Consider the following 26,267-nt stretch of genomic DNA (forward strand, 5'->3'; position numbering starts at 1 on the left):
CTTTGGCCACCTGATGGAAGAGTCAAATTATTAGAAAAGACCCTGATGCTGTGAAAGATTGAAGGCAGGAGGAGAAGGGGATGACAGAGGGCAAGATGGTTGGATGGCATCACGGACTCATTGGACATAAATTTGAGCAAGCTCCAGGAGATGGTGAAGGACAGGAAAGCCTGGCGTGCTGCAGAGTTGGACATGGTTGAGTGACTGAACAACAGCAACAACAACAAAGTTTGTGCTTCCTTATGAAATAAATTACAAATTAATTTAAAATGCAAGCTCAACTTCTCCTTCCAGAATGATTTATATCTATAATCAACAAGTGACACACCCCCTGGCCAACACTTTGTATCATATTCTCAATGCTTCCAAACCTGTTCAAAGCAAAGGTGCTGCTTTCCTGAAAATAACAACCCTAGAATTTATTCTGTACTAAACTTATAGCAAAATAAAGCCAAACATACACTATTCTGGTTCTTCTATTGGTTAATAAATTATTGGAAGATTTTTTTAAACGATAAGGAGAAGTCTAGTCAAAATTTACTCTTAACCCACAGTATTCTGAATTGGAAGGACTGATGCTGAAGCTGAAACTCCAATACTTTTGCCGCCTGATGTGAAGAGCTGACTCATTGGAAAAGACCCTGATGCTGGGAAAGACTGAGGGCAGGAGGAGAAGGGGCTACAGGGGATAAGATGGTTGGATGGCATCACCGATTCAATGGACATGGGTTTGGGTGGATTCTGGGAGTTGGTGATGGACAGGGAGGCCTGGCATGCTGCAGTTCATGGGGTTGCAAAGAGTTGGACATGACTGAGCGACTGAACTGAACTGAACTGATTCTGAATACCTGTTTTTCATATTAGTTGAACTATCAATATAATTCACTACATTTTAAATATTTGTTTTTGTGTTTCTTCAGTAGACTGTGAACCCTCTAAAAGTTTGATCCTTTGTGAGTTATTTATTTCTGAAAATTGACAAAGGACCTTACACTTATTAAGGAAATGGAAAATGATGTTTAAATATTTAACTATATTATTTAATTAAATAATTAAATTTATAATTTAATTTTTGAACATATAAACACACACAAGCAATGTTATGGATGTTACTGATAAAAAACATACTAGACTGAAAGCTCATAATCTAAACTGAGAATAATTTTTTTTATTTCATAAATAAAACACATGTTAATCAAATCTAATCAAATCACCTAATATGGATATCTAAAGACATCTGACTCAGGTGCAAGTAGTAATCAAGTGCAGAGATATTAAAATTTTAAACTTCCATAAAGTTTAGGTAATGACAGAAAAAAAGTGGAAGACAGGAATTACAAAAAATAGCACATGAACTATTCATTGGGTATATTTGTCCTCATGAACAATTATAAATAAAACCTACTTGTACTATTCACATAACAATTTAAAAGATAAGAAAGTACTCTAACCATTTAAAATTTTTACTGAAGAAATTAAATAATTATACATGCAATAGTGAAGTATTTATATTTTGGAGGTAAGAGATCTGTAAGTGTCATCAGATACCAAAAAACATTTTTGTATAATTTACCCTAGAAAGCAAATATAAGAAATGATTAAGGGTTAACTGTGAGGTTTTCAGGGCTTCCCTGATGGCTCAGTGGTAAAGAACCTGCCTACCAATGCAGGAGACGTGGGTTTGACTCCTGGCTCAGGAAGATCCCTTGGAGAAGGAAATGTCAATCCACTCCAGTATCCTTGCTTGGGAAATCCCATGGACAGAGGAGCTTTGTGGGTTACAATCCATGGGATCACAAAGAGTCAGACAGAGTCAGACAGGCCTTAGTGACTGAGCATGCAGGCACATGAGGTTTTAAGGAAAAGCTTCATATTAAAGTCAGATGAGACAAAAAGTAAAAATTTCTACAGTACAATCTCTTCTAAATTAGGCAGGATGCATCCAGTACTTCAGGAAAATCAGGTTAGAATGATCAAAGATGCATCATCCCTAAAGCAACTAATTTTGAGCATTTTTTTCATTTAACCAGTGAATTTAACTAAATTTACTTCTTGTATAACCATTTTTTTTGCTGTGAAATTTCATTCTCTGTTGCTAATATGAGTGCAATAGATTGCTTTAAAAAATTAATAATACATCAGCCTACTGACTATGCTTCCATTTAAAGAGTAAATTTTTTTATATAGTCTGCATGTGTTGGCAGACATCCAGCTCTTATTTTGTATCACACAATGAGAAGAGTTTTAAAACAAACAAACAAGTAAACAAACCAAAACCCATTTCAGAGTGTTTTGTTTCGTGAAAACATTTATCAGGCTTTCCTAACATTTCACACTGGGAACTCGGGAACTCCGGAGGGCAGAACACTTTAGAATCACCTATTGCTCTCAGCAGACAAGGAAGGCTTCTAGAAATAATTGCTCTAACAACTGCCAAAAGGTTTCTACAGTCTTTTAAGCTAGCACAGAACAGCTTTGATGGTCAGCTACAACCTGTCTCCTCAAACAACCAGGATTCACATGGCCATATATTGTATTTCTGAAAGGTTTCTCCAGCAGGAACTCTCTGGATGATTGAGGAGTCCAGCTACTGTGGCTCAGGCTCCTCCTTATCAATATGCTCACGGTCTGAACTCCAGGTTATTCTGCATTTTACTAGAATATGACTGGGGGTGTAGGGAGTAAAATTTTCAACAGCAGACAATTGCACAAATCCATCCACTCAGGTTTTAGAAAACAACAATCATTAGAAAAAGCAAGCTTAAGGACCATGTCTTAGCATGCTATCTGAATATATAGCCTTGGTGTATATAATCAAAGTAACATGTTTAATAAAATATTTTATAAGCATCTAAACTTCCAAATGCAGTAAAATCCGAATCACTGGATTTTCTTCCAGAAAAAAAAAAGTTTATTAACTAACATTTGGATATAATAATAAATGTCAAGTGAAATAATGGGCATATGTAGTAGATTGTATTTTTCATGTGAACATAAGTCAACAAGTAGCCTTGTTCCTGGGAGATATAAATAGTAGTACAAGCTAGTTGCTACCTATCATCAAGGAAATTATAGATTAGTAAGAACACATAAAGAATTCATTTGCATATATGTGGTAAGTGTCTTCTGAAATTGGCAACCAAAAAAATCGATTTTCAGGATGACATTCATGGTGAGTGCATTTTATTATGCTCTGATATTTGAAAATATATAGTGTGTACATTTATCATTTTCACTTCCTCTCTGTTCACATGCATGTGTGTATGTATGTGTGTATTTGCATGTGTACTCATGTGTATAAACTAGGACCATCCATCTCCACAAATAAGATACCAAAGTTAATATACCACTTTCTGTCATGTGAAAAGCAGCATCTGTAAGTCAAATGCACTAAAATTAATCTTCGTGAACTCAAACAAAATATCCATGCTCAAAATATTTTCTTCAAGAAGGAATAGGTTTTTCTTTTTATATATGACTTTCAAGGTCATAATCTTGGACTTTGAAATTGCACTTTAACAAAGTATTTCTTTAATAGGGACATTTAGAAAAAATATTTTAATAATGGAATTCAAACTTAGCATGAAAGGATGCTTAAAATAGTACAAGTTCAGGGATGGCAGAAATCATTCACAATATACAAGCAAATATATATGTGTTTATATGTATATATAAACACATACATATATTTTTAAAGTAGCAATGAAACGATAACATTTCTAATTTATAACTACATACATATGACAAAAATTAACAGAAGATACAGCAGAGCAATAATTTGAATTAGTGGTGCACATATATAATGTTCTAACTGCATGATAAACTAAATAATTTACACCAGAGTTTAATATCTCATAATTTGACTGTATGTCTATAAAAATTAACCTTTACTTTAATATCTAAATATTAACTATTAACTCCAGACTTATTTTAAATATATCCAAATTATATATTCATCCTAAAGATACTTGTAAGAATTGCTTTTTGCCTTTAGCATATCAAAATATTTCACATTCACACCTGACAGTTTCCCATACAATTTCATTACAGTATTTCATTATTTATGATGTTGTATACCTAAGATACAAAACTGTGGTTTCTCCTCTATTTTGTCCTCCAGATCTTTTGGAACAATGTACATACAGGAATTTTATAAAATTCATTACTAGGAAGTGCTGTCTGGCAAGCACTCCCATTTTCTTATTCCAGGCGCCAAAATAGCTGGTGAAATTTGCAAGCCAGCAACCACTTCATCTAGGGCAGGCCCTTGTACTATAAATCCATAACTAATCAGGGTCAGCTGATAATGAAGGCAACTTTTGAAAAATGTCTGTTCTGGGGAAAAAAATCTTTGTTGCAATCCTATGTAGCATCCTCAAATTCTATGCTCTACAGTTATGCTCTACAGATTCAAATTCTGTTGGTTTGACTAATATAACAATTTGCGCTGTCACTTGAGTCATGTCTGATTCTTTTCGAGCCTGTGGACTGTTGCCAGCCAGGCTCCTCTGTCCATGGGAATTCTACAAGCAAGAATACTGGAGTGGGTTGCCAGGCCCTCCTCCAGGGGATCTTCCCAACCCAGGGATCAAACCCAAATCTCTCTCTTATATCTTGTGCATTGGCAAATGGGTTCTTTACCACTAGTGCCATCTGGGAAACTAGTGAACAAAAATAATTGTTGTGTTGTTTAGTTAAGCCATGTCTGACTTTTTTGCAGCCCCATGGGCTGGAGCCCACCAGGCTCCTCTGTCCATGGGATTTCCCAGGCAAGAATACTGGAGTGGGTTGACATTTCCTCCTCCAGGGTTTCTTCCCAACCCAGGGATGGAACCTGCATCTCCTGCATTGCAGGTGGATTCTAATAGTTAATACTTACATAGTGCTTAAAATGTGCTGGGAAGTATGCTAAGATGTTAATGAGTTACCTCATATAATCCTCACAATTAATGCAGGTATTATCATTATACACATCCTATAGATGATGAAACAGAGGCACTGATTTAAATAAATTAACCAATATTTCAAGAAATCACTAAAATGTAGAGATGGGACTGGAATCCTAGGAAATGTTTACCCAAATATCTGTTTTTAATCCCTTCACTATCTTTGAAAAAGTCCATCACACACAGTAGAAAGCAATAATGTAATAAAAAATGTTTTGTGTTTGAAGACATTAAATGCATATGTTTTAATAAATCAGTATTGGATTAAAAATACAATAAAAATGACTTAGTTTAAGCCTGTTTTTTCCTAACAATGTTTTGAGGAAAAATCTATATGCTTCAGATATTTGCTCAATCTCCTATATAGAGTACGTATCCCAAAAGCCATGTGGAGAAACATTCTGTATTTTAATTCTGTTAAAAATGTTGAGGTTTGACCAAAAACAATGAAGTTTGTAAGCAATTATCCTTCAGTAAAAAAATAAATTTAAAAAAAAGCAAAAAAGTTATCAAATTCACAGGCAGAAAAATAAGAATCCAAAATATAATGTATTTATAGTGCATTAGCTGATATCAGATACCTACAGATATGAAACCCTTAACAGGAATGAGGGTATTTTAAGCAAGATCTAACACGCATAAATTAGGGTGCATGACTATAATTGTAAGATATTTTAATCACAGGCCAACTTTATTTATTCCCATAAACTATTGGCTTGATTTTCTTTTTTCTGTCAATGAACACATGGCAAAACAACAATTTACTTGTTACCTATTGATCACTTGTATAATGAAGTTTTTCAATAAACCAAGCTGACTTTTTTATAATCCACTCCATATATGAAGGTCTTATTCAAATGACATGGAATGCTGCCAAAGTAGCATGGGATCTGTGGCTGTTAGTGTCTTATTTTTATTTTGTATTTTTCAGAATAAATTATTAAGTTAACTCAGTTATACACCTTTGTTTTAGTCTTAAGCACGCTGACTAAGGGGTGAGAAAATCAGGAGAAAATTAGTCAAAAGTTGGTTAAAACATTTGCATTGTCTGAGTCTTTTAAATTAGGCTGTAGTACTCCGCATTCTCTAAATGCCTTGACAATTTAAAGATTAAGTGACTAGTTTTCCAGTTTTCTTCATTATTTCTCATACCCACAACTCCAAAAACATACTCAGAAACTGATATTTTTTTAAAGGCTTATAACTGTTTTTAATTTTAGATGGGATAGAAAATCTTCAATAATTCATTTGGTTTTAGGAACCAGATCTTTATAATATTATAATATTTAGAAACTATTGATCAACTAAGTGACTCAACAATTAAAAATGGATACATTTTCCAATGGGTTTTTCTATTCAACCATACAGTTGAATAGTTACCTGAAGGTAAGCTAATCCATTTACTTCCATTTGGACCTCACCTAAACTATTACAGAAACAGAGATTTATAATCTCACTTAAAATTTTAAGATATTTTCAAAAAGTATATTTTTTAAGTAATTCAAACTCTCAGTGACTGTTATCTCCATATGGATATAGAGAATATAAGGCTGAATATTTCCAGCAGAGTAATCATTTGTCCTTGGAGAAAGAAATGGCACCCACTCCAGTATTCTTGCCTGGGAAATTCCATGGACAGAGAAGCCTGGTGGACTATAGTCCATGGGGTGACAAAGAGTCGGACATGACTGTCCGGCAAATAATAAATAATCATTTGCCCCAAAAACCCCTGATAATGAATTGGGATAGACTATTCCAGACTGAAAAGCTTATTTGCAAATATAGCTTGTTTTTATATTATTCTACTCAACTATATTAAACATTTGACCAAAAAATGCATTCTATGCACTTGATCAAGTATAAATGGAAACAAAATACCTGTTTATGTGTGCTTTTCCTCACTCATGCCTGCTCTCACACACTCATTTCTACCTAGTATTGCTTTGCAGATTCTGCTACAATTCATGCTGCAATTTTTACCATCCTAAATCTCATGCTCTCACTGCTAGCAGGTATCTGCAGGTGTTTGCCTACAAGAAGTTCTTTGACAGTTTATCGCAATAAGAGTGCTTTCTGTGGCAGTGAAAATTAGCTGCAAAAGCGGAGCAGGCTAAGTAATGTAGGACAAGGATGCTTCATGTGTTGTGAATGCATAATTATTTATTACTGGTCAGGCAAAGAGTCATCATGCTGCTGTGATTATTTTTTTTCCCATGGAAGAAAATTAGTTATCAAATTCTAGTTTCCACAGATACTGTCAGTGTACTGGAAGGACTGCAGCTGTATCGTGAGTCTCATGGACATTTAACTTCTGACAGCTGTGAATGCTTCTTTGTGAATGCAGACATTGCTCTTTGACTCAGTTCCTGGAAGAGCTCCAAGATGCATTCTCAAGCACTGCTGCCTGCTCTCTGAGCGCATATTAGGAGAAGGTGGTCAGAAACGTCACAAACCGCCAAAGAGGACAGATCCTTTTACTGTTTTCACACACTTACATATTTCAGCATGGTAATAAATAGATGAAGTGTGATAGCCAATGATGATTCTAATATTTATGAATGTTCAATATTTGGAGATTCATAATTATGGCAAACCATCCCATTATAATTTTATTGACATTGAGGAAAGACTAACATACACAAGCACCCAAATATTTTGAGTTTTATGAAGTTTTGCATGTTGTATTCAAAAGGAAATAAGACTTTTTGACAAAGAGGGTTGATACAGTTAAAGTCAGGTGTTCAAAAATGATAAAATATTTGTAGTTCTTTGTAAGTAGATGTTAGCTATTTGTGATTAATATTTTCATGAACTAAAATGATTTTTCAATGACTAATAAAATTAATTAAATCATAGGTATCTCATTGTATGTATTATTTTGAAAAATTTTAGAAAATGTGTCATTCCAATTTTCAATTATTTTTATAACAAATTGATATCACAAAAGGCTATGGAGTAATCTCTTTAAACCTTTGCATGAAAGTGTTTATATGAATACTCCTCAAAGGTATCATTTTAGTATGTTATTAATGATTTTTAGGTGGCTTTATAATGATTGATTTTATAATGCTTGCTCAATGATTGATTTTATAATGCTTGCTCTAACTCTTTACTAAATGTAAAATAATCATTAGTAAAAAACTCAAAAATAAGGGAAAATTATTATTAGAGACTTCTTTACTCTAGAAAAAATTATATTTAATGCTACAAATGGGCTTCCCAGGTGACTCAGTGGTAAAGAATCCACCTGCCAATGTAGGAGATGTGGGTTGCTTCCTGAGTTGGGAAGAACCCTGGAACAGGAAATGACCCCACACCAGTATCCTTGCCTGGAGAATTCCACGGACAGCAGAGCCTGGCGAGCTACAGTCCACGCGGTTGCAAGGGTCCGACATGACCGAGTGAGCAGAGTACAGCACATAATATAAATATTCAAAAATAATTGTGGGTTACTGTATAATATCCTCTGGTAGTTAATAATGTCTTTGATATTCTTAATGTAGACTAATATAAGGATGGCTTATTTATAAATGTATTTCATGACCAATTTAAGATATATTTTATTATGATGATATCTTAAAAAGTAGTATTATACATTAATAATTTGGAATATATTTCTATTGTTGATTTAGAATCCATTTGATATTATAGAAATGATGAATCACTTAGAAGGTATCTTTACTGAACCTAATCATTAAGTATTGATAAATTATTTTCACTTTTCCTTTAAACTGAGGTAAAAGTTCAAAAGAACGCATTTGAAGTTGAAAAAATGAATACTGAGAGTCCTTGTAATTCTATCACAGTGTGGATCTGCTATGTACTGTCTGTATGAAATATGGACCATCACCAACTACCTTGAAATTCAGTTTTCTTATCTGTAAAGAAAGACAATACTTCATGAAGTTTCTGTAATAATCACATGGAAGAATGGGACAAATCTATGTGAAATAGCTACCAGTGAATGAGTATAGGTATGTTGCCTTTTATTTTGGATTATAGGAAAGTGAAAGTGAAAGTGAAGTCGCTCAGTCGTGTCTGCCTCTTTGCGACCCAATGGACTGTGACCCACCAGGCTCCTCCGTCCACGGGATTCTCCAGGCAAGAATACTGGAGTGGGTTGCCATTTCCTTCTCCAAATTATAAATGATGTTTAAATTGCCTGTTGATGCTTGTGTTAGCTGAGGTTGATAAACCACATAACAAATTGAAAAACATAGTCAAACAAATTCCTATTTTTTTCTGGGAAATCAATCTAGGCTCCATTTCTCTATATGGGGTTCTCTGGTGGTGGTAAAGAATCCACAGTGCGGGAGATTCAGGTTCGATCCCTGGGTCAGAAAGATCCCCTGGAGAAGCTAATGGCCACCCACTCCAGTATTCTTGCATGGAAAATCCCATGGACAAAGGAGCCTAGCGGGCTATAGCCATGGGGTCGTAAAGAATCAGACATGACTGAGCACACACACACATTCTCTATCTACTAGGAATCGTTTTAGTGTTTAATTATTGATTTTTTTTTTTTTAGGAGGCATACAAAGCTTGCTCTAACTACTGTTTTACTAAATGTAAAACAATAATTGGTAGAAAAACTCAAAAATAAGGGAAAACTATCATTAGAAACTTCTTTACTTTAGGAAAAAGTATACTATAAATGGGCTATCATATCAACACTATAATTAAATACTTTTAAGTTTAAAAGTACCTAGAAATAAATTCATGACTATCTTCATATGAGTAAGTGGCAGTGTAGTAATTGATCAAAGTCAACCTACATAGCAAACACTACTCATATAATATAGCAATTAAGGATGTAGATTGATTGTACAAAGAACTGTGCATCTTATACTGGTGATTCAAATCCAAATTAGTTTTTTGTTCACTGGGATATATAACAATCAATTAAAATTGCAGCAAACATTAAAATATGTCATATGACAATAACTATGAATCTAGTGTCACTATAAAAGCTTCATGAGATTGATGGAATGTCTTTGATAAATGCATCATGTTAAATTAAAAAAAACACTGAACTGCCTCTGATCTGTCTTTCTCAGAAGGTATACCATTCACAAGTGAGCACTGGATTGCCAATATTTATTTACATGAAGTTTACTTTATGTTTTAGTATAATGTGAAAATTTTAAATCTACAGTATAAGAGTAATGATTATGTTATTTTTCTTCCAATGAGATTACATTTTAATACTTATCCTTTGGTGAACCAGTGTGGCAGTCTTAAGGTCCACTGAAGAGAAAGCACAGTAAATTCCTTATATATAAAATATATGACCTACCCAGGGAGGGGTCTTCATAAATGCACGTGTACGATGGATGCAAAGGCAGAGTCATGAATGGGGCTGAGATCTCTGAGAGCCAGTCTACTGCTCTGGACCACGTGGCTTCCTACCTACTTGGGACTTGAGCTCTGAAGCCATTAATGCCCCTTTATGAAGCTACATTGATTTGTCCCATAGTGGAAGTATAGGTCAATTTTATTAGCAACATTTTATTTTATTTTATTTTTATTACCAACATTTTAGATTGATTAAAAACAAAACAATCCCAAAATTGTTAACAATTTGTTTTAATTGAAACTGATTACCAAGCTATTACAATTTTGTTTCCAATATATAAACTGATTTCATATGAACTGAGATTTACTCAGATCTTCATAGATATTAGAGGCCATATTTGCATTCAATGGTGGTAGTGGTTTAGTCCCATAGTCATGTCTTAATTCTTTTGCGATCTTGTGGGCTGTAGCCTGCCAGGCTCCTCTGTCCATGAGATTTCCCAGGCAAGAATACTGGAGCTATTTCCTTCTCCAGAGGATCCTTCAGACCCAGGGATTGAACTGTGTTTCCTGTGTCTCCTCCAAAGCAGGTTGATTCTTTATCGCTGAGCCGACAGGGAAACCCTTTTTGCATTCAATAAATTCATTAATTACAATTTGCTGTCCAAACTCTGTTTACTTTAATTGTGCAAAACACCACTCAGCTTCAAAATAGAGCTTTTGCATTCAAATAGATGGAATGCGAGAGAGTTCAAGTGCACTTTTTTTTTTTTTCCCAACTGACTGACAGGCTTTTCTGCACAAAGAGCCTATTCTAGAAAACTCCTAAAGCAAATGACCCCTTTAAGACTTTCTTTTCCAGTTCTACTAACATTCCATTGTGTGATCTGGAGAAAAACACTTTAGAGGGTACTTCATCATGCATAAAAAGGCACTTATCTTCTAATAAAATTCTATTGATATAATCTACCTTTCCTTCTTGATGGGGGTGTAATGAGGATGTAATAAGGAATTTTTAAATGCCTCTAAAATGCCTTGGAACCTTTAAAAGAATGGTAGAAACCCTCAACTCATGGAAATTTGGTAGAATTGAATAGAGACCCTCAACAGAAGCAAATCAGGCCTCTTGCAAATATGAATCATAATTGTCCTTGTTTATTGAGAGTGTCATAATCACCATCATTAGTTATGAGTGCAGCTGTTCATACTGATTGAATTTCCAAGGTATCCCGGATACTGCACAAGAAACACTATTTCAGTCTTTCAGGGATTTATACCCCCAAACTGCACGACCAATATGGTAGTCACTCACCACATGTGGTTATTTAAATTAATTAAAATTTTGAAAATCAAAATTTATTTCCTGTAACACGAGCTGCATTTCAATTAATCAGTAATCATTTGTAGTCAATGGCTATCATGTTAGACAAAACAGGTATAAATTACTCCCTTCACAGAAAGTTCTATTGGAGAACCCTTGGAGAGGCTTGACAAATGTAAGCTACAAGAAATATTCAAGTGCACAATTTATGCAACAGTATTTTTATACTTTATGCCATTTATTTTGACTAGAGAACGTAGGTGGTTTATCAGAAAGTCAAAATATCTCTGAAATCGCCCAACCATCCTGATATGAATCAATTCATTGTTTTATATAAAACATAATAGGGTTTAACACAATATGGGTACTAAAAAAATCTGTTGAATGAATAAACTCATAAGTGGATAAGTATTTCTTGGATATACAAAGGGGCTTCCCAGGTGACTCAATGGTAAAGAAACTGCCTGCCAATGCAGGAGACTCAGGAGACCCAGGTTCAGTCCCTGGGTCTGGAAGATTCACTGGAAGAGGAAATGGCAACCCACTCCAGTGTTCTTGCCTGAAGAATCCCATGGCTACAGGAGCCTGGTGGGTTGCATCCATAGGGTCGCAGAGTCAGACACGACTGAGAGGCTAGACACACACGCACGTGTATACAAATAATTATTGGGAGCTCATTTTTCTCACTGCTAACGAGGTAATAAGCACAATAAAATTCTGTTCTCAGTAAAACATGATAGTCTAGTCCAAATTAAAAGAAAACTTTACGCAGTGACTAGAACACTGTGCTAGATAATGTAAGATAATGTTTCGATAATTAAATCTTTAATGTTGGTTAGAGGAGGCAGGGAAGACTGTTTTGATGAAGAAAGTATTTACAGTGAATTTTCGAGTACAATAGATAGAAGGGAAACTCCAGTTGCTTAAGAAGGCAGCACACAGCCAAGGGTTGGAGTTAGAGGAAAGGTGAATTTATTTTGAAGGGCTAAAATGATTATGGGAGTCTCCTGTTGAATGAAGGATTCCAGCTGATAACAGTTGAATCAACTATGGTCAGTGTAGACATTCTCACGCAAGCAGGAGTCATTTTTTAAACATTGTGAGGACACTGTGTTTTAGAATGATTGTTTTTCTCTGCAAAACCAGAAAAGATACAGAAAAGATAGGCATAACAAAATGCTTGTTTGGACTTGTTTCCTAGAAGTGACTAGAGATATTTGAGAACCAAGACCTGATGATTCCAAGAGACAAATCATAGCTCCAGGAGGAAGATACAGTTAAAGGCTTATCCGGCTCTATAATGAAACTGCCTCTGGTCAATGCGCATATTTCAATGCAAGTGAGTCTAAGCCAGATGGCAGCAGACTTTGTTCTAACAGGGCCTGATATTAGTTTGTATATTTAGAATATGTCACAATTACACACTCACTCATCTTCCTGCAGATAGCAGTGAAGATCTGCTGCTGACAATTTCAAGTATAATCACTTATTCTCTCTAGAGAATCATTTTGATCATCCCCTTCACCCATCATATCAAATAAAGCTAATATTGCCAGTACACAGTATAACTCTGTATAGTGAAGATAAAGGGAAGCTAGCTTCTATTAATTAATATTGGCAGCTAGAATTGAGTGGCACATATAAGCGCTATGGAGAGAAATCATTTTCACTAACTAGTTTATACTCATATTTTTAGAAAGATATTCGGTACCTCCATAGGTAATAGTGCGTCATAAAAAAATAAAATAGTTTTGAGAACTATAAAACAGAATGTAACATGGTAAATTCATCTTCTTCATCACCTTTCCTATCATTCTTCCAAATATTATCCTTATTTCTCAAGTACATAGTGTTTTTATAGGGAATGTGCATGTAAATTGAAATGTTTATATATAATGTGCATGTAAATATATATATGCGTGTGTGTGTATATATATATATATATATATACACTCTTCCAGGTGGCTTCCATGGTAACTCAGAGGTAAAGGACCCTCCTGCCAACACAGGAGACAGAAATTCAAGCCCTGTGTTGGGAAGATCCCTTGAGGAGAAGATGGCAACCTACTCCAGTTGCCTGGGAAATCCCATGGACAAAGGAGCATGGCAGACTACAGTCTGTGGGGTTGCAAAAGAATCAGATGCCACTGAACACTCACTCACTCACTCTGTGTGTGTGTGTGTGTGTGTGTGTGTGTGTGTGTTATGGTGAAAAATAAATCTCCATTCTATTCAAGATTTCCCAGTTCTCCAAGAGGCAATGGCTACTGCAGAATTTGTGTATCTTTCCTGAAAATTTCTCTTTTCTCCCTTTCCTACTGTCTTTCTCTCTTTGTTTCTCTCTCTGTTTCAACAGGGTTCATAGATGATGCTACATACACTATTAATAATGACAGATCTGGATTCCTATGTACACTGTTATTACAGGAAGAAAGGTCTCCCAAACTATAGGTTGATATGTACCACCTCCCATTTAGTCAGACATGTAGGCTGTTTTAAACCATGTACAAATGCATGAGTCTGTTACAATGAATATCTTCTTACATGTCACGTCCTATACCTTACTCTGGTAACATCTGTAGACTACTTTCTGAAAGTATGATGGTTCAAAGGAGATATCCATTTAACTTTGGGTAGTTATTTTCAAGTGGTCCTCCAAAGAGGAGGTTTTCATACCCAAAACTGGCACACAGAAAAAAAATTAGACGGTATGTACAAGGAACTATATGAGACAGGAAGGAAATGGTCTATTTTATACATCTTTTCTTTGATGCCTCTGAGAGCATATTTCTAAGACTGCAGATAACTAAGTCTGTAAGTGAACAAATAATCTTGGTAAATTAAGTCAGTTTAGCCAGCCATTTCAGATTTGATAAATATCACTACATGATATATTTAATTGTAATTTGAAATGTAGGAAACTGATCAAAACAATATGCTATATCATTATTTAGATTAGCAACTGCACAGAGAAACAATCATAAATGATGACTCATGTTTTCACCTCCAAGAAAAATGTTTCTCCTTTCAGGGGTACGTGGGATATGTAATTTCAATTTCAAAGACATTAAAAATATAATTTAAATCTGAAACCTTTTTCATTTATTAAATAAGGTAGTATATAGTCTTCTTAGCTATTATTATCACAAAAGTAATTTATCCAAGTTAATTTGGGAGGAGTCTGGAATCCAGTATTAGAATTCTAAAATCCTAATTCACTAGTTGGGCTAACAACAACAACAGGAAATACAAGGTCTACTGGTTTTGGTCTCAATGATTTTGATTTATAGTTGTAAAATCTCGTAATTATCACCAAAAAATGTCCTTTTTTATAATCTCTGTTAGGTTCCTGCATGATGGACTATAATTCTTGACTAAGCCCTTTACTATTCTAAATAAACCACAGAGTGATACACAAAAGTAATTTGATGAGATATCTTAAGAAATGCTTTCAGTATAAGAAATTTTCCCTCGTTCATAAGGCACTAAAACAATAATTCCAGGTAATAATAAATATGAATTCACAAAACTATATGGTCAATTTTAAGTGACAAATATGCTAATTGTAGTTTGAACTTAAATTTTAATATGCAGGTATTAAATTAGGTCCATAATTTGCCCTAATTATTGACAAATCTATTACCACATAGGAAATGTATTCATAATGACATGAGATCATGAGCTAATTATAATATGCATAAATATATTCATAAACAGCTGGACAAAGATTCTCAGCTTTTCACATTCATCTCTATCAAAAAATGTCCAATTTGGTATCAATGACCTAAAATCTGGAGAGATGTATTTGATCAGTCATTTCATTTTCTAGTTCCTAAGTGTGTTTATGTAATCATATGCGTACATTTGAGTGTTGAGTTGTAGCATGTATACATATCACATGACTATATATTGTTCAGTACAGACTAAAACATGTTTGCTCCTCTAAATAAAAATCTTGCTCAAATTAGATCAGCTACATGATTCATTTATACCTTTTCTAGGCAGTAGTCAACAGTCAAAGCAAACAAAAGTCTACACACTAAAAAACGAGGCCTTTTCTTGTTTTTATGATGTTTTCTTTCTCCATTCTTCTGTTCTTGTCTCTTCATGTCACAGTATTTTCTCAAAATTCACTTTCCCGCAGGGAAGCTTACAGAGACACCTAGTGGTAAACTCATGGTGGCATCTCAGGCCATCTTCCATACTGAGTTAATGATAGAAAGTTGTCATTAACTTACCTAACCACAAGAGGTAAACTAGAATACTTTTAGTGTCAGTGTTTCTAACAAAATTATAACCTAAATTAATTGCAAACATGTTAATACTGCTTAACAAGCTTTATTTTAATTAGGATAACAAAGTAAAAATAACACAAAGCCAACAATTAAACTAAAATTTGATATTAAATGCAATTGTGAAGATTTAGGAAAGGAATAGAAGAAGGAACTAAAATAACTATGCTTCAGTTACTTTGAGAAGTCTAATAATTATATGTCACTTCATACCCATTGAGAACTTCTATAGAGATTATCAACATTATAAAATATGTCTCTGTGATAGAGCTTAACATTTATATTTCAAAAGTTTCTAACTGTAATTAACATGTAATTTGAAAAGTATGACACTTAAATACTTTCATTTTGCAAATATAAAAGCAATTTTATACTTTAAAAAAATTTCTACAGTGTTTATATCATGTTAGAAGATAATGACTAAATAAACAATACAGCAACAAGCCTGTTTTGGGTGAAGTTTAAGTTGCCTGTTTATATAATGTACCTGTAACATTAGGACTATCATTCCTAGGCCAAATGATTGTAAATTTACTAGGAAGTTCTCTTATTATAATACTTTACTTTTAATTATCTGATACTATAGATTTCTTTATAGATTTCTCCTTTTCTCCCTTCCTGGTAACTACCCCAAATTTAAGCAAAACTAACAAAATCTTTCCAAACCAAGTATGAATGGTTTTAGTAAAAAAAAAAAAAAAAGAAGAAAGAAATTGCAAAATAGACTCAGAAGAAATTTCAAGAAATATTGCAAAACCTCAGAAGATTATCATACTCACCACCTCTAGAAAACTCTAATTCAACAGAGAGGATGTAGAAAGGCATGATAGTGGCAATATGTATATACATATTTTTCAGAATTAATTTTATATGTAATCAGGGTATTATAACCACAATGTTACCCCAAATATTACCAAAAAGGACACGATATCAGTTATGTTTAAGACAACTACAAACGATACTACATAATTAATTCCAAAATTAAATGGATAAAATACATTTAAGTGATAAAACTACCCAGCTATCAAAAGAACAGACACATGTGAAACTCAGCCTACATTGAGCCACTTAGAACGATCAACTTTTCTTCTATGCCTCAGATGGTCTACCAGCTCTAGTATTACAAACTGTGGAAATGTTCCTTATGAAAGTAAAGACTCCCTTTTGGGGAGGGAGCTCTCTGGTTTCATGAAAAGAGCCAGGAATACTTACTGTAGAGAAGACGCTAGTAGAGTTTAGCAGGTGACTCTTCAAGAAACTTGCTTTCTATCCTTACTGCATTTATTTAGGGATTTCCAGCTTTTTATACACCAAACAATATTCACAATCTCTCTGAAAGTCGTTCACATCCCTTGTATCGCCTAGGCATACTTATCAAACGTAATTCTTAAAAAAAAAAAAAAAAAAAATTGCCCTTGTTGGCAGCTAGGATGGACCACTCCCTCTTCCAGGGTCCTTTACAGGACGAGAGAGACAGCAGCACGGGCTGTGTGAGTCTAATAAACGCGAGGTGGAAGGCAGATCATCAGCCCAGGGCTGGAATCAGCTGTTCCTGACCACCAAGCAGCCTGACACTGTCGGGGTTATTTCCACTCCTCCCTTTTTCAATCGGAGGGTTCCAACAGTCCCACGCTCGTGTTACGCACATGGTCCAAGACTCCTCTGTCTCCCACGAAGGTGGCAGTCGGGGCGGGGGAGGGGGACGGGGGCGGCGGGGGGCGGGTAGCGGGGAGGCTCCGGTAGCGCCGCCGGAGCCCGGGGACGCCTTCGCCCTCGGCTGCCATCTATCGGCCGCGGAGCGCCCGCTTCGCCCCGGGCCCATCATGTCTGCTGCAGCTTGGCTCGCACCAGCCGCGCGACAATAAGCAAGTGCGCCGGACGGGGCCCTGCGCCCGCGCCGGAGCAGCTGTCTCAGAGACCCCCGCGAGGCTTACCGCGTGGCCGCCTCCTCGCCGCCCGGGAGGGAAGACGCGACTTTTCTCTGAGTTTTGGGGGGTTTTTTAAGAGCCGCCGGGCGGCCGGGACACGCCACAGGCTTAGAACAACGCTGTTCCTGCCCTCCCGGCCCCTCAAGGATGTCGGAGATAGAGAATCCCAAATAATGAAGATCGTGCGCCGCATCCGAAGCAGGAATAGAGGAAAAGCCCCTGCAAACACCCGGAGCGACGAAATGGCCAAGAGGATGCGGGAGCCTTCCACCCACTGATCAGGGGCCGCGGCGGCGGCGGCGGGCTCGGCGCGGGGACGCCGGCGGCGGGATCCCAGTGCGGTGGTCGCCGCGGCACGGGGGGGCGGAGGACGACGCGGGAGCCGCAGCCGCCGCGGGAGCAGCCGAGGGGCCGCTGCCAGCTTCGCTCGCCCCCTCTCTACCATGTACAGTGTGCGCTGCAAGAAGAAGCCGGGCGATGCATGTGCACCCCTGCGCCCCGCTCCCTCCGGCTCGTCCCCGGGCGTGCGCCACTGACCAGGGGGGAATGTGGTGAAGACGGCGAGGACAGCCCAGGGGGGAGGGGAGGGCCGGCCCGCGCGAAGCCAGGCCGGCGGGTGCCAGGAGCCAGAGGCGGCTGGAGGGGGCGGCGGCCGCTGCTGGCTGGGAGAAAGTTGGCCCCTAGGCAGATGGCAACTGTAAGTACCCGCCTGGGGGGACGGCGGGGTGCGGCGGACGATGGCGGGGACCCCGCGATCGCGCGGTGGCGCGGGCTTGGGAGCGAGTGAGCCTGAGCGTGAGCGGATGCGAGCGCTCGGCGAGGCTGACCGTCACGTTGGCTGGGCCGCCCGGGGCCAGGCAAGCCCGCTCGGCGTCCCCCTCCTCGGGCTCCGCGCCTCCTCCCCTCCTCCAGCAGCTCTCTCCCCGCCCCGCCCGGCTCCCGGCCCCTACAGCGCGGCGCCTCGACCGCCGGCCCTCCGCCGCCCCCTCCCCCTCCCTTCCCAGCCCGCCGCTCGCGATCCCCCCCCACCACCACCCGCCCCGACACTCCCCCCACACCCCGCTGCCCGCTCCAACTACCACGGAGAGCGCCGGGGACAGCCTTTCGGGGAGCCCCGGAACCCGCGGTCGCCACCGCGGCGGCGGCCCGGGGCTGGCGGCGTCCGGGCGCCTCTGTCCTCGCAGCCGCCCGGATCGCGGTGCTAGCCCCGCCTGGACTCGCAAACCCTAGTGCACACCCCAAAGAGGTTTTTGGATTTGTTTTTTGTTTGTTTGTTTTGCAAGGGTGGCTATGATGAGTGGGCCTCGGAGATGTGAGACGGGGTAAGTCGGCCGTTTACTTTGCCAAAGAGGCTCCAGCGTGTGTGTGTGTGTCTGTGTGTCTGTGTCTCTGTGTGTGGCGGCCGGGTGGCTGTCTTCCCTCTCCTCCCGCCCCTCCTTCCTCCCCTTTCCCGGCCTTCGCTTTGGGGCGGGGTGGGGGAGGGGGAGCCTCGCGTTCTGGAACTCCGGGGGCTCCTGCCTGGGGGCCGCCGCGGGAGCAGCTGCGCCCTGGAGCCGAGGGTCCGGCCTGGGGGCCGGGCTTCAGCCCACCCGTTCCCACGAGGCTTCATGCGGGGATGCTTAGGACGACGATCCAGGGTTTAATTCTTTGTGGGCAGGAGGGGGGAAACAGATACAGCTTCCCCGCCCCCGCCCTCCAAAAAAGAAAAAATCTGAGACTCTGAGAATGTGCAGTCCCCGCGAATTTACATCGGAGGTGCGTTTCCCAGTCAGAAATGTCAGCCTTGCCAGGCTCATTCAACTTTATTTGCTCAAATTTTCGGGCTCCTTTGATAGCAGGGAGGAGGGAATCGGGAGTGGGGTGAGAGGAAAGCTCTTCGACCCTGGCGAGCCAGAACTGAATTAAAGTTGTAAACGCTCAAGTTTAATATTGGCTGGACGCGTTTGGCGATGGGCTGTCAGAGCGGGTGGGAGGTGAATGGGGGCGGGGAAGCGCCGGGCAGGAGGGGGAGGGGACCCAACCCCCGCCGAATGGCTGTGCCGATTTGATCCAGCGGAGAACGGCGATTTCAAGGTAAACGTTTTGCTTTCATAGAGGGTGTCTGTGCCGCTGTTAAGCCAGGAGGTGTTCTGTCGCTGCGTTGGGAGGTCGGGGATACTTGCAAGGTTTAGACACTGTGGGTTCCCATTCGTCTCGACACGTCTGGGTGACCACACGTGAATGATTCGCAGGCATACTTGCACACGTGCGTGCGAATGCAGGGGCTCTTCATAACGCGGGCTGGAGTCCACTCGGGGGATCCAGATCGTGGTCTCCAGGCTTGAACCCGTGCTTCAGAACCGTCTTGGCTTTACTTAGGGGTTGCGATTCGACATCAGACTTCGGGGGTGGTGAGGCAGAGCCAAGCAAGGCTGGACAGAGAAAAAAGGCATTGGTTCCACGAGCCCAGCATTTCTACCGAATGTTCCCTCTCCCCCTTCTTCCCCCAACCAACGCAACACACACACACTCGCTCCATTTATGTCCTTTCCTTCTGAGCGCTGCTGTCGACTCGAAGTAGAAAGTCGAAGGAAGCCTTTAAAGGGGCAAAAAGAAAGCCAGAAAGAAAAGGGAGAGGAGGGTCAGATTGATTCCTTGGGGAGATGAAATTCGGATATTAAAGCACTGACTTGTATCACTTGCTGTCCCCCCTTCCTTGCTCCCTTCTATTTTGCCTCTTAATCACCCCAAGTCCCCTTTCTGAGGAAAGAAGGTGGGGGGGGGGGGAGTAAAGCCTTTGTAATTAAATACAATAAGCAACTCCAATGGTGGGGATGTGGCGAGGTGGTAGTTCAGTCCCAATCTTGCTAATTTGGTAGGGTTAGTTTTGCATACCGTGGCAAAGAGACGCGGAGCCCGAGGTGAGGGAAGCTTTGGCGCTGGTCCTGGGTTTACTTTTAGCTGATTCCGGGTAAGCGGTGGGAACGTCTTCTTTAAACTCCAGGTACCCGGAGCTTGTTCCGTGATTGCGGATGCCTTCGCAGAGTTCTTTGTAATCCACCGTGCAGAACTATTTCAGTGGCTTAAAAATGCGGTTTAGTAGCGTCGCTGACATGATCAATGAAGTGGACGCAGGGCGCTCTGGGGAGGCGCTGCTAAATGGCACCGTGCATGCAATTAGGACGCTGATGTGCTTAATAGCGTGATAGTGAAGTCCACCATCAAAGCGAAAGCGCTCTCCTTTTTCTCCATGCTCAAAGCTCCCGAAGACAATTGGCCTTAACAGCTTCTTCTGGGTCCTTTTGATGCCTTCTCTTGCATGTTTTTTGCCTCTGTGAAAAGTATTCTTTAGGTTCCCACCCTGGCATTACCAGCGATGGTTTTAAAATAGCCCAAGTATTGTGGCTCCTGGGCTTTTCCGTGAAAATGGGAGACCTTCACGGTGAACTGTTAACTGAAGAGGTTTTGAAAAAAAAGCAGGGGGACAGGGTATAGGTGAGGTGGGGAACCTGATAAATATGGTGCTTCTTTTCTCTAAAATTTAAACTGTGAATCTGAACTGACAGCCATTTGATGTATATTTATGGATTGGTTTTGAAAGTGGGGGGGGGGGGACACGCAAGATTACTAAAACGGGACTTTAACTTGCCCTTATCTTGTAAGGAGCAGCATGTTCCTGTTGTCATTAGGGAATGAAATCAACCTTTAAATCAAAGTGAATATCAGATTTTAATAAAGTCTGGAGAATGTCCATGTACCTCAGGGTGTGGGGTGTCATTACTCTCCCCTTCTTCTGTCTGCCAGAAAAACAGTATTAGAAAGGAAAGAGACTTTCTGATTGATCCCTTAAGTTTTTGTCATATTCTGTTGTTTCCTTTTTTCCCCCCTCTCTCTCCCTTGCAGGAGATAAAATGCACACGTGCTGCCCCCCAGTAACTTTGGAACAGGATCTTCACAGAAAAATGCAGAGCTGGATGCTGCAGACTCTAGCGTTTGCTCTAACATCTCTCGTCCTTTCGTGTGCAGAAACCATCGATTATTATGGGGAAATCTGTGACAATGCATGTCCTTGTGAGGAAAAGGACGGCATTTTAACTGTGAGCTGTGAAAATCGGGGAATCATCAGCCTTTCAGAAATTAGCCCTCCCCGTTTCCCAATCTACCACCTCTTGTTGTCTGGAAACCTTTTGAGTCGTCTTTATCCCAATGAGTTTGTCAATTACACTGGGGCTTCGATTTTGCATCTGGGGAGCAATGTAATCCAGGACATTGAGACCGGGGCTTTCCACGGGCTGCGGGGTTTAAGGAGATTGCATCTGAACAATAATAAACTGGAACTTCTGCGTGATGATACCTTCCTTGGCTTGGAGAGCCTGGAGTACCTACAGGTCGATTACAATTACATCAGTGTCATTGAACCCAACGCTTTTGGGAAACTGCATTTGTTGCAGGTGCTTATCCTCAATGACAATCTCTTGTCGAGTTTACCCAACAACCTTTTCCGTTTTGTGCCGTTAACGCACTTGGACCTGCGGGGGAACCGGCTGAAACTTCTGCCCTATGTGGGGCTCTTGCAGCATATGGATAAAGTCGTGGAGTTACAACTGGAGGAAAACCCCTGGAATTGCTCCTGTGAGCTGATCTCCCTGAAGGATTGGTTAGACAGCATCTCCTACTCCGCCCTGGTGGGGGATGTGGTTTGTGAGACCCCCTTCCGCTTACACGGCCGGGACTTGGACGAAGTGTCCAAGCAGGAACTCTGCCCAAGGAAACTTATTTCGGACTACGAGATGAGGCCGCAGACGCCTCTGAGCACCACGGGGTACTTACATACCACCCCGGCCTCGGTGAATTCCGTGGCCACTTCTTCCTCTGCTGTTTACAAACCCCCCTTGAAGCCCCCTAAGGGGACTCGCCAACCCAATAAGCCCAGGGTGCGCCCCACCTCTCGGCAGCCCTCCAAGGACCTGGGCTATGGCAACTATGGCCCCAGCATCGCCTACCAGACCAAATCTCCGGTGCCTTTGGAGTGTCCCACCGCGTGCACTTGCAACCTGCAAATCTCCGATCTGGGCCTCAACGTCAACTGCCAGGAGCGCAAGATCGAGAGCATCGCAGAGCTGCAGCCCAAGCCCTACAACCCCAAGAAAATGTATCTGACGGAGAACTACATCGCCCTGGTGCGCAGGAGTGACTTCCTGGATGCCACGGGGCTGGACCTCCTCCACCTGGGCAACAACCGCATCTCCACGATCCAGGACCGCGCCTTCGGGGACCTCACCAACCTGAGGCGCCTCTACCTAAATGGCAACAGGATCGAGCGGCTGAGCCCGGAGCTGTTCTACGGCCTGCAGAGCCTGCAGTATCTCTTCCTCCAATACAACCTCATCCGCGAGATTCAACCTGGGACTTTCGACCCGGTCCCAAACCTCCAGCTGCTATTCCTGAACAACAACCTCCTGCAGACCTTGCCGTCAGGCGTCTTCTCAGGCCTGACTCTCCTGAGGCTCAACCTCAGGAGTAACCACTTCGCCTCCTTGCCGGTGAGCGGAGTCCTGGACCAGCTGACGTCACTCATCCAAATCGACCTGCACGACAACCCTTGGGATTGTACCTGCGACGTGGTGGGCATGAAGCTGTGGGTGGAGCAGCTCAAGGCGGGCGTGCTGGTGGACGAGGTCATCTGCAAGGCGCCCAAGAAGTTCGCCGAGACGGATATGCGCTCCATTAAGTCGGAGCTGCTGTGCCCTGACTACTCGGACGTGGTGGTGTCCACGCCCGCGCCCTCGTCCATCCAGGTCCCCGCGAGGACCAGCGCGGTGACCCCCGCCGTGCGGCTGAACGGCACCGGGGCGCCCGCGGGCTTGGGCGCGGGCGGAGGCGCCGCGTCGTCGGTGCCCTTGTCGGTGCTGATCCTCAGCCTGCTGCTGGTTTTCATCATGTCGGTCTTCGTGGCTGCGGGGCTCTTCGTGCTCGTCGTGAAGCGCCGGAAGAAGCACCAGAGCGACCACGCCAGCACCCACAACTCCGACGTGAGCTCCTTCAACATGCAGTACAGCGTGTACGGCGGCGGCGGCGGCGGCGGCAGCGGCGGCGGCGCGGGGGGCCTCCCGCACGCGCACGCGCAGCACCGCGCGCCGGCGCTGCCCAAGGTGAAGACGCCCGCGGGCCACGTGTACGAGTACATCCCCCACCCCCTGGGCCACATGTGCAAAAACCCCATCTACCGCTCGCGGGAGGGCAACTCCGTGGAGGATTACAAGGACCTGCACGAGCTCAAGGTCACCTACAGCGGCAGCAACCACCACCTGCAGCAGCCGCCGCCGCCGCCGCCGCAGCCGCAGCCCCCGCCCCCGGTGCAGCTGCAGCCGGCGGGGGAGGACGAGAGGCGGGAAAGCCACCACTTGCGGAGCCCCGCCTACAGCGTCAGCACGATCGAGCCCCGGGAGGACCTGCTCTCGCCGGTGCAGGACGCCGATCGCTTTTACAGGGGCATTTTAGAACCAGACAAACACTGCGCCACCACCCCCGCCGGCAACAGCCTCCCGGAATACCCCAAATTCCCGTGCAGCCCCGCTGCTTACACCTTCTCCCCCAACTATGACCTGAGACGCCCCCATCAGTATTTGCACCCGGGGGCGGGGGACAGCAGGCTGAGGGAACCGGTGCTCTACGGCCCCCCCAGTGCGGTCTTTGTAGAACCCAACCGGAACGAGTATCTGGAGCTAAAAGCTAAACTAAACGTTGAGCCGGACTACCTCGAAGTGCTGGAAAAACAGACCACCTTTAGCCAGTTCTAAAAGGCAAAGAAACTCCCTTGGAGCTCTTGCATTTCAAACAAACAAGCGAGCAGATACACACGTGAACCCCATTTGATTCATTGTGTTGTTTCAACGTTTAGGGTGAAGTGCCTTGGCACGAGATTCTCAGCTTCGGCGGAAGATACTGAAAGGGTGTGCAATTTCCTTTTAATATCACACGCGGGGAAACGTTTGTGTACACTGGGCACATCACTTCTTGCGTGTGGGGGAGGCGAGGAGAAGGGCTTTATGTAGGGCAGTTTGCTTCGCGGGTGACTTGTAAAAGGTCGTAGTCATTTTTGTAGTGGTTGGAAGTGTTGAGAATGGTGGAAGGTGACAGCGCGTAGATTCTCCTCTTCTCTTTTATTCTTTTCCCCTTTCCCTTCTCCCCCTTTGAGCCATGGGTGGGTCTAGATGGCTTTTGTGGAGAGATTAGCACACCCCCAACTTTAATAGAAAGTTTGTTGTTTTTTTTATTTTCTGTCTCTCTTTCCCCCGTCCCCATTCTCTCTTTTCTTCTCTGCTTCCTCTCTTTCTCTGCCTCCCTGCCTCCCTCCTCTCATTCCTTTCCTTCTTTTTAAAGGATGTGTTTGTATGCATTCTGGACATTTGAATTAAAAGAACAAAAGTATTGTGATCTTGAAAAGATCACCATAGATGTGGACAAATCATTAAAATTACAGAGCTATATGATCCATAATTGATTAGTCAAAATAACTTATTGATGAAATATACGAATATTTTATTGTAGCACCTATTTTTATATGCACATTTAGCATTTCTCTTTCCTTCACTATTTAGCCTATGATTTTCACAGAGGTGTCGCACTATACCAGGAGCTGTATTTCCAAAACTGAAGTGATATCAGGAAGGCATTTAAAATTATATTAAAAATATGGAGAACTTACATTTTAAAAGTCAATGCAACCCACCCAATTGGATCTGTAATTAAAAAAAAAAAAAAAAAAAACTGGTTGTATCCCAATGTATAAAAGAAAAATATTTAGGGCAATTAATTGGGCCATTCCAGTGAGAATCATGTGCAAGTTTCTGGTTTTATTAGAGAAGATTTAAAAGTATTTCTATTAGTCAACCAAAATGATGTATTGATTTGACTACTATTGTAGCCAATTTTTGATTGTTTAACCAAACCCAGTTGCATTTGTACAGATCCACGTGTACTGGCACCTCAGAAGACCAAATGATGGACTGTACAAATCTCTATCCAATGTCTTTATCCCTCTGGGCAGCAAGCAATGATGACAGCCACAAACAGGATCTCTGTAAGATGGGGCTACTGTTGTTACAGTCTCATGTATCCCAGCACATGTAATTTTTTAAATAGTTTCTGAATAAACACTTGATAACTATGTCAAATATGAGGGACTGAAGTAATGATTACTTAAGTGCAAAGAAATAGCTGTGTGATTTAATGAATAACCATTGTTAATTTAAGACAGTAGCTAACTTCTACTCCTAAAATGTCCCCCTAATGATCAAATATATATAATTGCACCTTTGTTGGTTCAGGGAAGTATGGTTATCTAAATGTGTCATTTAATGTGCTCATTCATGAAATTTCAACTGTTTACTTCTTTTCCTTATTGAAGTATCCATCTAACATGTGGAGCATGGTAAGTAATGTACTGCATATTGATTTTATATTTTGTGATACCAGTATTATTTATTTGGTCTACAATTTTGCA

The 26,267-nt window shown here is 41.3% G+C and overlaps 1 protein-coding gene across 2 annotated transcripts; it reads left to right on the plus strand.

The window, feature by feature from the left end:
* The first annotated feature begins 18,441 nt into the window (after positions 1–18,441).
* SLITRK5 (SLIT and NTRK like family member 5) lies at positions 18,442–25,918 on the plus strand. 2 transcript variants are annotated; one of them, XM_065901992.1, is made up of 2 exons: positions 18,442–18,479; positions 21,665–25,918. In XM_065901992.1, exon 2 carries the CDS (start codon positions 21,673–21,675, stop codon positions 24,559–24,561), a length of 2,889 nt encoding a protein of 962 aa, XP_065758064.1. In that variant the 5' UTR covers positions 18,442–18,479; positions 21,665–21,672; the 3' UTR covers positions 24,562–25,918. The 2 variants fall into 2 exon arrangements, with proteins under 2 accessions (XP_065758064.1, XP_065758063.1); XM_065901991.1 differs by lacking the exon at positions 18,442–18,479 and adding an exon at positions 19,080–19,104.
* Positions 25,919–26,267: the final 349 nt, after the last annotated feature.

This window comes from Muntiacus reevesi, chromosome 11 (assembly GCF_963930625.1).
Source record: "Muntiacus reevesi chromosome 11, mMunRee1.1, whole genome shotgun sequence".
Taxonomy (NCBI): Eukaryota; Metazoa; Chordata; class Mammalia; order Artiodactyla; family Cervidae; genus Muntiacus; species Muntiacus reevesi.